We start from the raw sequence: 12,922 nt of genomic DNA, 5'->3' as shown, positions 1-12,922 counted from the left end.
CCCTGCAGTATCAAAACATGTTACAGAAATGTTGTTATATAACAGAGTATAGTTGTAATATTAATCTTTTCTTGTTTTCAATGTTAAGAATTGTGGAGTGCACAGACTTACCTGTCACAAATGGAGCTTGTAATCCATATGCCGTTGTCACGTTATGTTACGGTAAAATTCGATACAGAGAAGATGTGAAAAGAACAAATGTAAAGAAGAAAACAATATGTCCACAGTTTGAGGAGACTTTCTTTTTTGATGTGAGTAATTTAGTTTTTGCTCTGTATGAAAGAGTCTTTTATAATATCTTTGGCACACATTGGCTCATATCTGTAATTTTATGGATTAAATATTAGCTGTAGATTGAGTTTCCTGTAACAGTCTTCGCCTTAATTTTTTATCAGCACTAGCCCAGTTGGGCTAGCAGCTTACAAATTTCACTAGCCCGAACACATTTTAACTAGCCCGTACCAAAATGGTATTTTTTGCATACATTTTGTACAAAATAACACTTTCTATATGTTTTATATACCATTTAACATTATTAAAATATCAACTAATCAACTTTTCTTCCTTTCATTATTTAAATAAGAAGAGTTTAAACTACATATGAAAAGAAGATATTTTGATATTTCTGTGGCATTGTCCACAGACACTGAAAAAAATTGTTTAAAAACTGAAAATACTCTTCTCCTCGTTTACTGTAACCATGTCGGCTGATACATGCATTGACAACATATTTATATTCCTTTTAGTATTACTTTTTTTTTTGGTGTGTTTATTTTTGGCTTAGTGCCTTCAAAATACAAGAAAAAAGACATATTGTGAAGCATGAGATGACGCCTAATAAATGTCTAACAATCAATCATATTTCATAAGCGTTTTAAGTTCAATAAAGCTGCAAATAATTTTTAGGGCCAAGGTGGTTTACCCATCAAAATCTAGAGTAAAATGAAAATTCTGGGGTAAAATTTATAAAAAGAATTTGCATTGTTTTGTTATCAAATTTCATTGCCTTCTAAAAAGTTCCTTTCTTTACATAAATCAGACTGACTTATATAATAAAGTATTGATTCAATGTGAAATAATACAAAATTTGCTCAGTTAAGGCAGGCTTCCCTAGACTAGGGTTTGTTTAGGTTACACAGCAAATTAATGACAAGACTCATTTTTGTTGTTAGCTCGACTTTTTTTTTTTTGAAAAAAAAAGTAGAGGTATTGTTATAGTCAGGTCGGCGTTGCCGTCTCCGTTGCCGTTGCCGTTGCCGTCCGAAAACTTGTACCTGGATCATAACTTTTTTATTTCTTGGTGTATTGTCTTCATACTTGGCCACAACAACCCTTGGGACAAGACCTTTCAGTAGACCACACTAACCTTGACCTTCATCCATAAATGACCTTGACCTTCAAGGTTAAAAGTCCAATTTTTGCTTGTTCATGCTGTTATTGGCTGTTACTTTGTTATTTTTGAATGGATTGTCTTCAAACTTGAACATAATAATCTTCAAGGATATCCCTTAAAAATAACCAGTCAGACCTTGACATTCACTCATCAATGACCTTGACTTTGAAGGTCAAATTATTGAAATTTTCATTTTTTTGGCTATTATTGGCTGTAACTTTGTTATTTTTGAATGGATTGTCATCAAACTTGAACATAATAATCTTCAAAGATAACTGTTAAAAATATACCGAAAGACCTTGACCTTCACTCATTAATGACATTGCCTTTGAAGGTCAAATTATTGAAATTTTCATTGTTTTGGCAGTAACTGACTGTAACTTTGCTATTTTTGAAGGGATAAACTTCATATTATAACAGAACATTCTTAAGGACCAGACCTTGTTGTTTATCAAACCCAAATTTGCTAGGGCTCTTTAATGACCTTGACCTTGAAGGTTATATTACTGAATTTTCTCAGATTGTGCATTTATCGGTGTGTGTGTATGTATAGTATATGTATTATATATAAATATATATATAAATGTGTGTGTGTATATATATACATATATGCAGGTATATATATATATATATATATATATATATATATATATATATATATGCATGTATATATATATATATACATATATAGATATATATATATATATATATATCAAATATATATTATATATATATATATATATATATATACATATATATACATGTATATAATTGCGTCATGTTTTTCTATTTTTAGAAATTGCGTCATTTTTTCTATTTTTAGAAATTGCGTCATTGTTGCTATTTTTTAGAAATTGCGTCATTTTTTTTTCTATTTTTAGAAATTGCGTCATTGTTGCTATTTTTAGAAATTGCGTCATTTTTTTTCTATTTTTAGAAATTTCGTCATTTTTGTTCTATTTTTAGAAATTGCGTCATTGTTTCTATTTTTAGAAATTGCGTCATTGTTTCTATTTTTAGAAATTGCGTCATGTTTTTCTATTTTTAGAAATTGCGTCATTTTTTCTATTTTTAGAAATTGCGTCATGTTTTTCTATTTTTAGAAATTGCGTCATTGTTGCTATTTTTAGAATTTGCGTCATTTTTTCCTATTTTTAGAAATTGCGTCATTTTTTCTATTTTTAGAAATTGTGTCATTGTTGCTATTTTTAGAAATTGCGTCATTTTTGTTCTATTTTTAGAAATTGCGTCATTTTTTCTATTTTTAGAAATTGCGTCATTGTTGCTATTTTTAGTAATTGCGTCATTTTTTTCTATTTTTAGAAATTGCGTCATTGTTGCTATTTTTAGTAATTGCGTCATTTTTTCTATTTTTAGAAATTGCGTCATTTTTTTCTATTTTTAGAAATTGCGTCATTGTTGCTATTTTTAGTAATTGCGTCATTTTTTTCTATTTTTAGAAATTGCGTCATCTTTTTCTATTTTTAGAAATTGCGTCATTGTTGCTATTTTTAGTAATTGCGTCATTTTTTTCTATATTTAGAAATTGCGTCATTGTTTCTATTTTTAGAAATTGCGTCATTTTTTTTTCTATTTTTAGAAATTGCGTCATTGTTTCTATTTTTAGAAATTGCGTCATTTTTTTCTTTTTTTAGAAATTGCATCATTTTTTCTATTTTTAGAAATTGCGTCATTGTTGCTATTTTTAGAAATTGCGTCATTGTTGCTATTTTTAGAAATTGCGTACTGTTGCTATTTTTAGAAATATGCTTAATGTTTCTATTCATATATATACAAAATATATAAACAAAACTAATGTGACAAGACAGACCAACTAAATTTATAAAAAGGAAACATCAATATATGTTCAAACCTTTCTATGTTTGTGTTTAGAAAAAGTAAAAAGTCGAGCGTTGCCCCCGCCCGGCGGTGGCTCTTGTTGGTGACATGTTGTTGTTTGAATGTGTCACATTCTTTTACAATCAGCTACATGGTCAGCATGAGGCTTTATTCATACTCTATTTCTACAGACTACATTTTAGTGCCGTTCTTTGGTTTTGATTATTTATAATTGAAATTAGAATTAATGAAAAATAAATATAATAAAATTAAAACTTTTATACACAAAGAATTAGTCTTTGAGGAAATTGTCCGTAACTGTAAACTTGGTACGAAAATATTGAGTACAAAACTGCAGATGGCAAGGGAGAAATATGTTTTCCAATAACTAAAGTGGCAAGTACAACATTTTTCTTTATTTTGTAGCAAAAACATTATAATATATGTCTAAACAAATTGAATATTAGGTTAAGTCCTACGATGATTACACCAAATTTAACTTATCAATAATTTCATTTCAGAAACTCCCAAGAGTTACCTTCCCTTTTTACTCGATGTCACTTCCTGCTACTTTCGTTTTCAACTTACAGCAGTGTTGACAATAGTACTTTTAGTTTTCCATCCAATTCAGCAGAAATATATTGTATTTTCATAAAGCCAAAACATTGCTATATGGAGCTCTGCATATTTCGAACATTTTCTTAATTTGGATATGAAAAAAGCCCTCGACCAGACGGGCTACCAGCTTGGAATTTTCACTCGACCACCCGCAAATTTACTCGACTCGGTCGTCGGTCGAGTGGGTTAAGTCGAAGACTGCTGTAATTTACCATAATTAAAAAAGCCGTTTTAAACTGGCATGTAAACAATGCTTTTGGCATGGTCTTATTTTCAGCATACTGGTATGACCATATGAAGTCACATGGATTTGACCATTAAAAACACTGTCTCAAGTGGTTAAATAGCTTGTGTATGATAATGAAGTATTTAATATTATATTCATGATAATATACAACCTAAATGCTTGTTTAAGTGGCGGCGTGGCCGAGTGGTTGACACGTCAGACTAATAATCTAAGGGTTACTGACCGCATGGGTTCAAACCCTGTCAGGGGCAAGCCTTTGTTTCTTTGAACAAGAAACCGTATATTTTTTAGTACTGGTAGGTTCCAGGAACGGATTTGATAAACTTATAGCTTCCAACACAATTGAACTAAAATAAATTTGTATAAACTAAATGCATGTTTATTTGTATTTAAACAAGTATGTTCAGAAAAATATAAAGAAATTTATTGAACAGAGCTGTATAGAGTTGGACAACAATTGTCCCAAGGTCAAAGGTCATCTTCAATTTTTATCATCCATATATTCTTGTACAAAATTTATTTTCAAATTGTATTATAGATGGAGAACAAAGGACAGAATCATGATCGGCACAATTATTACATCGAGGACATATTTAGCGGAGATTTACGTGTGTCACTATGGCACGATGACTCGAGGGTGTCACGGGAAGTGCTGGGTGGAATGTTTCCAGGGGTGTATCTAGGCGAAGTTAAAATTCCCCTACGAGACCTTGACACATCTTCTGCTCAAAACTCTTGGTATGTTCATGCATGGTATTGAATGAAAGAAATTATCAAAATCATGACATGGACTTCATATGTTTGTTTGTTCCCGCTTTTCAGAGTGGCTTACTGCCGTGACCAGGAGTGTTAACCACCAACACCACCACTATCTCCCATCTTTCAGATAAATGGCGGGGGAAAATATTGATTTTAATCAAGATACTTATGTCAAGCTGTTGTATTATTGTATTGTTATGCCCCCACAATGTGGGAGCATATAGCGTTGCACTTGTCCGTCCGTCCGTACGTCCCGAAATCTTGTGAACGCAACTCCTCTTAAACCGGATGGCAGATTTTACTTAAACTTACAGGGATGAACAACCTTAATGTGTAGATGGTAGTAAAGGAAGGAATTTTCGCTGCGACCAAATTTAACAGAATTATGGCCCTTTGTTGATTTTTTCACTAGATACTATATAGAAATTTTGTGAACGCAACTCCTCTTTAACCAGTTGGCAGATTTTGCTTAAACTTACAGGGATTAACAACCTTAATGTGTAGATGGTAGTAAAGGAAGGAATTTTTGCTGCGACCAAATTTAACAGAATTATGGCCCTTTATTGATTTTTTCACTAGATACTATTATAGAAATTTTGTGAACGCAACTCCTCTTTAACCAGTTGGCAGATTTTGCTTAAACTTACAGGGATTAACAACCTTAATGTGTAGATGGTAGTTGAGGAAGGAATTTTCGCTTCGACCAAATTTTACAGAATTATGGCCCTTTGTTGATTTTTTCACTATATACTATGTAGAAATTTTGTGAACGCAACTCCTCTTAAACCAGATGGCAGATTTTGCTTAAACTTACAGGGATTAACAACCTTAATGTGTAGATGGTAGTAAAGGAAGGAATTTTTGCCGCGACCAAATTTAACAGAATTATGGCCCTTTGTTGATTTTTCACTAAATACTATATAGAAATTTTGTGAATGCAACTCCTCTTAAACCGGATGGCAGATTTTGCGTTAACTTCCAGGGATGAAGAACCTTAAGGTGTAGGTGGCAGTAAAGGAAGGAATTTTTGCTGCGACCAAATTTTACAGAATTATGGCCCTTTGTTGATTTTTTCACTAAATACTATGTAGAAATTTTGTGAACGCAACTCCTCTTAAACCGGATGGCAGATTTTGCTTAAACTTTCAGGGATGAACAACGGTAATGTGTAGATGGTAGTAAAGGAAGGAATTTTTGCTGCAACCAAATTTAACATAATTATGGCCCTTTGTTGATTTTTTCATTATATACTGTGTAGAAATTTTGTGAACGCAACTCCTCTTAAACCGGATGGCAGATTTTGCTTTAACTTACAGGGATTAACAACCTTAATGTGTAGATGGTAGTAAAGGAAGGAATTTTTGCTGCGACCAAATTTAACAGAATTATTGCCCTTTGTTGATTTTTAGTTTTCAACTTGTGGCACATGTAGTCCAAAAAATATTTGACCTAGAGTCATAAGATTGACAGAACAGTGGCGTGTGGGGGCATCCGTGTCCTATGGACACATTTCTAGTTTTTATTTACAGAAAGTAAAACTTGATGCAACTAAAATTTATTGATGTCATTACCTTTGTTATTTTGAGTTCCTGCAAGTTAACAGAATTTTATTTAGTTGTAGCTTTAAGTTTACTTTAAAGTCACAGTATATTTATCAAGGTAGAACTGACTATTTTGAATCAGTGTTTGTCTCCTTGTACATTATAGGTATTTTCTGAGGCCAAATCTGGATTTTAAACCTGCCTCGGAGGATTTTGGTTCCATCCGATTAAAGGTGTCGTACAATACAGAGCATGTATTCTCCTCACAGTATTATGATGACCTTAGAAATATACTTCTACAGTCCAGTGATATACAGGTACGACTTGCTGGTGATCATCAAAACAAACTATTATTTATATGGTCTAATGTTTGACAAAAGCTATTCTGAACAAAAGTGACCTTTTGTCATTATCTCTTTATTGTATGTAAGAAAGTATTGCAGTATATTGCCAACATTTGTTTGTAATCCTTGCCAACTAAAATCCAAATAATGGCATGACCAAAATTAGCTTTAGTAGTTCAAGGTCTTGTGCAGCATTCACCAATAAATAAAGATAGATAAAGATTTATATATTGTTGTTGTTGCACCACCACAGTGTAGGTCATATAGTCACTTTCTTTACATGAAACAACCTAAAGTTCCTGTCAGGATTCAAACCCACAGTGGTGATGGGCAAGTGGTTTGATGTCAACAACCTTAACCACTCGGCCACAGACCATAGTAGCCCTATTACATGTATATCAATGTAAGAAACACTACAAATATAGTTAAATCTGTCTTTACAGACATTTACATTGTGTTTAAAATGGAAAGAGTGATCTTTATTTACATATGATCTAGCAAAACAAGTGATATAACATTGCAGTATAATAAAATTTTAACTTATTATTTGGCCTTCTGTCAATAGTATCTGCATATGGCTGTTATCTGCAGGTAGTCTTAAGGTAGAACACCCCTAATGGGCACTATAAGGAACTGTAAAATTAACAACATAGAACAGTTATATGCCTTAATGATTTGTATTGCTTATTCTATTTTTAGCCTATTAGTTCTAGTGCAGCATGTATCCTTGGACGAGTTGTAGATCATCTGCAGGAAGCTGCACAACCTCTAGTGAGGGTATTCCTACACCATGGAAAAATAGTGCCATTTATGGAAGCCTTAGCCAGTTATGAGATTAAACATACATTGTAAGTGGTTAAATTCTTTTTATTGATATAAATTACACATCTACCAATCTTCAGTGATGAGTTAAACAGTTTATTAAAATGCGGAAATAGAAAGTGATACATACGCTTGCTTTGAATTCTGAAGTGATTCCCAAAATTTGATGCTACCTCTTAAATGAATACCTTTTCAGATTTAGTTTTAAGTAATAATTGCGAACAAAGATAACATATTATGTACATTAGCAAGAGAGAAATTGCATAATTACTTTTACTTTGGAAAGGCCAAAAAGTTAACTCTATTTTTGTGGAAATAATTGTGGCAAAATTTTGTAACAAAAACTTAAATAAAGAAATATAATGATAGTTGTTTTCTGCTTCTGATTACTTTCTCTGAACCTCGATGAATTTTATAGCATTCAAGTGGTAGACAGTGTTAAAGATTTATTGTATGAATGAGTTGAACCAATGGAAAAATACAAATCACAGTAGTATGAACTAGATGTAACCATGATTATGATGTTATCATTCAGAGATCATCACACATTATTTAGAGGGAACACGTTACTTACGAAGATGTTAGACGAGCTAATGAAACTAGTTGGATTACCATACCTTCATCATATACTCAAACCCACCATTCAACAGGTACGATATAATAAAGGAAATAGACTGGCATCCAAAAGCCTAAAAACATAAAATTTGAATTTCTTACTTACATCAGCTAGGGCGCTTAAAACATAAGGATATGCAAAAAAATGGGGAGTAAACTCAGAGTAATAAATTGATAATATTTTTTGTCTGCAATTCATACCCAATTTAAGTAAAAAGCATTACAAGAGTTTTCAATTTTAAGTCAATTTTCACAATTAGAATAATTGTTCAGGAAAAACAGAGTTGGCGAACTGTCTTAATTTTTGCACACAAGTTACTTGTCTAAATCTACATTTTTTTTCAGTTTCATGTAAAAAACCTCAGTGGAGGCCCTGTAAATAATACTTCATGGTTATATCATCAAATTTTATTGGACAATTGTGACATTTATATTATCTACTGATATATACACAGCTTCTGCTGACTTATTTATTATTTTTATGCATTTGAAGGAGAGTGGTACAGTTTTATAAATTTGTTATAAATGACTAGACAAGTTATATGGCCTCGTGTAAACACTTCTTTGCTATATAACCCTCACCTATCAGGTGAGTTATATAAGCTAACAACTATTGATTATGGGTCATATATCTTATTATAAATATTACAATTAAGGAAGTATGAAGGCAGATTATCACTATAATATGGACTATAATCAGGTGACTAAGCCACCATTTCTGAGCTTAGTTGGCTGGCACAAATGTGCATTTTAACCAGACTCTTTACTGTATGCTTCTCAGTTTAAACATGTTCCTTTTTTCAAGTTTTAACAGTTCAAAACACTATCCCTGACACCGAGTGACAACTGTTTGACTGTTCCCAAACACATATGAAATAACTGTTTTATTACCTGATCAATTAGTGTTTTAACAGTACTTGCAGAAGAAAAAAAGAAAAAGAAAATAGTTTTGCACATATGTTAATAATTAAACTTAATACTTTTACTATGTCACGTCACGTCTGGTTTATGATCAAGGTCGATGGACGCTTCAAGTAGGAATCCTCTATGACGTCATTGACGTCATAGCACGCGAGGGAAACAGTCAAAACTATTGACCGGTCAACAGTTTGCGAACATTGACGTTTTTAGAATTTCAGAAAACAGTTAAAAATACCAAATTACATTTACATAAGGTAACAGTTAATAATACAAAATAGTCAACTGCAAACTCTTAAAATATTAATGAAGTATTCTACCTTGCATAGATCACAGTAGGTTACAAGCTTATTTGATAATATGATTGGCTTGGAATTATATGTTTGTACAATTACAGATCTGTACAGAACATCTACCATGTGAGATTGACCCGACAAAGTTACAGGATAGTGAGAATATCAACGGTAACCTTGACAACCTGTGTCAGTATATAGAACAAATATTTGTCGCCATTACCAGCTCGGGACTTGTTTGCCCTACAGACATGTCTCAGGTGTTTCATACTCTCAAACAAGCAGCTTGTTGCCAGTTTCCAGGTAGATTTTGTTTTTAAAATATTCTTCTTTTTTTTTTGCTCCTTGATCAATAAATTGGGAGGGCTTTTTGTTTGTGGTTTTTCCGTTTGTTATCCCCCGCCGATGGAAACGGGAGGGGGATATAGTTTTGGCGTTGTCCGTCCGTCGTCCTTCCGAGCAAACATTTGATATTTATGAGCTTCATTCCGTAGTTAAATAAAGAACAAAAACTCATAAAATTCAAATTACCAGCTATTGGCTGGAATTCAACGAAACTTTATGGGAATCATCAATATCAAGAGGAGATGCGCATATCGTCAGCTTGTTCCGGTCAGACCCTTTAACTCAGAGTTATGGCCCTTGATTAGTTATGTAGTATGCATATAGAGTAAAAATCGTTTCCGCACTACTTCTTTGCAACTGTTGCCTAGAATTCAACGAAACTTTATGGGAACCTTCAATACCAAGAGGAGATGCGCATATCGTCGGTTTGTTCCGGTCAGATACTTTAATCAGAGTTATGGCCCTTGATTAGTTATGCAGTATGCATATGGAGTAATAATTGTTTCCGCGCTACTTCTCTTCAGCTACTGGCTGGAAATTCAATGAAACTTTATGGAAACCATCAATACCAAGACAAGGTGCCCATATCGTCGCCTAGTTCAGTACAGACACTTCAACACAGGGTTATGGCCCTTGATGAGTTATGTAGTATACATATCGAGCAATAATCGTTTCAGCGCTACTTCTCTGCAACTACTGGCTGGAATTCAACAAAACTTTATGGAAATCTTCAATACCAAGAGGAGATGCGCATATCGTTGCCTTGTTCCGGTCAGACACTTTAACTCAGAGTTATGGCCCTTGATTAGTTATGCAGTATGCATATAGAGCAAATATCGTTACCGCGCTACTTCTCTGCAATTACTGGCTGGAATTCAATGAAACTTTATGAGAACCTTCAATACCAAGAGAAGATGCGCATATCATTGCCTTGTTGGGGTCAGACACTTTAACACAGAGTTATGGCCCTTGATTAGTTATGCAGTATCCATATAGAAAAATATTTGTTTCCTCACTACTTCTCTGCAACTACTGGCTGGAATTCAATGAAACTTTATTGGAACCTTCAATACCAAGAGGAGATGCGCATATTGTCGCCTTGTTCGGGTCAGACATTTTAACTTAGAGTTATGACCCTTGATAACTTAGGCAGTATACAACCAGAGCAATAATCGTTTCCGTGCTACTTCTCTGTAACTACTGGCTGGAATTCAATGAAACTTTATGGGATACTAAGAGGAGATGTGCATATAGTCGCCTTGTTCCGGTCAGATACTTATAACTCAGATTTATGGCCCTTTATTAGTTATGTAGTATGCATACATCTCATTGGCATTTCCAGATATTACTATTTAACACAAAGTTATGGCTCTGTTTTTGCCCTGAATATTTATCAAGTTCAAAGAATATTACTGTTTATGCCATGATTAATATAGAAATAAAGCCTTATGTCTTCAGTTGTTGTGTTTATAATAACCAGTAATCGGCGGGGGATATAAATTCAATGAATTTGCTTGTTTGTTTGTTTTTTTGTGTGTTTGTTCATCACAGAGATTTAACTTTCTGATCCTTCCACCTACAGCCTCCAAATTTCATAGGTGCTATACTTTTAATGAGCTCTACGCATCTAGGGATCACAGGGTCAAAGGCAAAGGTCACCAAGAACCTCCAAATTTCCATTATTGATCATGGCCATAAAACAAAAGTTCTTCCATTCACATCCTTTAAACTTTACAGATGTATGCACCTTGATGTACTTTACCTGCAAGACCCTTTTAGAGGACATGGTGTCAAAGGTCAATGGCATTCATTCGAACATAGCGCTTGTTTATTCTTGTTCATTTCTGGGTAAAATTTACAAGATGAAATATTTTAGCATGAAATTGACGAAAATATTCGCAAGTATTAACAATTGGATTATGATGAAACATCTTCTACAAGTTCATGAAACAACATAGATTTAGTAAGTTCTTTTCTTATTTTTAACTTGTTTTGATCTTATTTCCAGAAACCACTGAAGTGAAGTATCAGGTAGTGAGTGGATTTGTATTTTTGAGATATTTTGCACCAGCTATATTGGGACCAAGATTCTTTGATCTGATAGAAGACACTGTCGTAAGTGTACTATATTATGATACATGTTATTCTCTTTGTTGAAAGATTGGAAAGCCTATACTCTATATAATACTCTTTATTTATTTTATATACTCTCATTTATTAAAACAATCCAAAACCTATATATCTGCACAGAAATTGATCAGGAGTGAGGACAAAATTGCTGTCATTTAGTATAACCCTTAAAGGGACTCCACTGAAGATTTTTGACATGACGGGACTGGAAATATTTTTCTGATATATTTGTATACCATTTAATGTGTGGCAAGAACGGTAATTTTCGTGTAAATTTTCATTTCCTTTCTTCTCCTCGATTTTCCAGAATCATCCTTTTTATTGTGAAGATAACCAAAATTTGAAAATCGTTGCAATGCTTTTCACTCAATTTGGGCTAACAATTGAACAAAAAATCAGTTCTTGATTTTATTTTGAGTATATTTCTTTATTTTCCTTTGTTGCAATTTTTTTTCCATTTTAAGAGTTTCCCTTGATTTAAGAATTTAAATTTGTTATAAATTTTATGCTTTTAGACCTCAGGGGAGCTTCTTTAACCTGCTAAATTTGTGAAATGGATTTGCCCTGCTTTGAAACTTGGTACAGTCCATTTAAAGTCTAAGGGATTTCAATATCAAAAATTTGAAAATTGAGCTACTAACTGTATCGAGAGCCTGATAAGACTTCATGGATGTGCATGCTGTCCTGGATCTATACTGGTGGCAAATGCAGATCACTTTCAGTTCCAGTAGGCTTCCAGCTTATGTTTTTTTTTTATTTGGAAGTTTCTGTACTGGTTTAACTGTATATATACATGTATAAAGACAATTTTAGGTGCCAAGTAGTGTCCATCTAGAGAGGTTACCCTGTATATCAGCTAGGAAATCATCTGACTGTCCAAGTACCAAACTTAAGGTCAAAATACTCTTTTTGTTAATTGTTTTATGATTTGTTGGAAGCTGTTTAGTTTTCTTCATAGATTTTATTTTTGTTTGTTCTTAAATTTAAATCAGTTTCTTGTTTGTTGTTGATATTTTGATGGAGACATATTTGGTGAGGATTCAAGTTATTAAGTCTAC

The 12,922-nt window shown here is 33.0% G+C and overlaps 1 protein-coding gene across 2 annotated transcripts in view; it reads left to right on the top strand.

Annotated features, from left to right (window-relative positions):
• Positions 1-12,922, top strand: part of LOC132752607 (ras GTPase-activating protein 3-like) — a 31,344-nt gene that overhangs the window by 4,333 nt on the left and 14,089 nt on the right. The window contains exons 6-13 of one of the 2 annotated variants that reach the window (XM_060742945.1): positions 89-251; positions 4,636-4,835; positions 6,564-6,714; positions 7,441-7,589; positions 8,099-8,213; positions 9,494-9,692; positions 11,743-11,849; positions 12,678-12,758. In XM_060742945.1, coding sequence (XP_060598928.1) covers positions 89-251; positions 4,636-4,835; positions 6,564-6,714; positions 7,441-7,589; positions 8,099-8,213; positions 9,494-9,692; positions 11,743-11,849; positions 12,678-12,758 — 1,165 coding nt within the window. The remainder of the gene's footprint in view (positions 1-88; positions 252-4,635; positions 4,836-6,563; positions 6,715-7,440; positions 7,590-8,098; positions 8,214-9,493; positions 9,693-11,742; positions 11,850-12,677; positions 12,759-12,922) is intronic. The other variant, XM_060742946.1, reaches the window with a different exon arrangement.

Source organism: Ruditapes philippinarum, unplaced genomic scaffold (assembly GCF_026571515.1).
Source record: "Ruditapes philippinarum isolate M1 unplaced genomic scaffold, ASM2657151v2 ctg3292_1_1_1_1, whole genome shotgun sequence".
In the NCBI taxonomy this organism is placed as follows: domain Eukaryota; kingdom Metazoa; phylum Mollusca; class Bivalvia; order Venerida; family Veneridae; genus Ruditapes; species Ruditapes philippinarum.
This window is presented reverse-complemented; position numbering and strand designations above follow the sequence as displayed.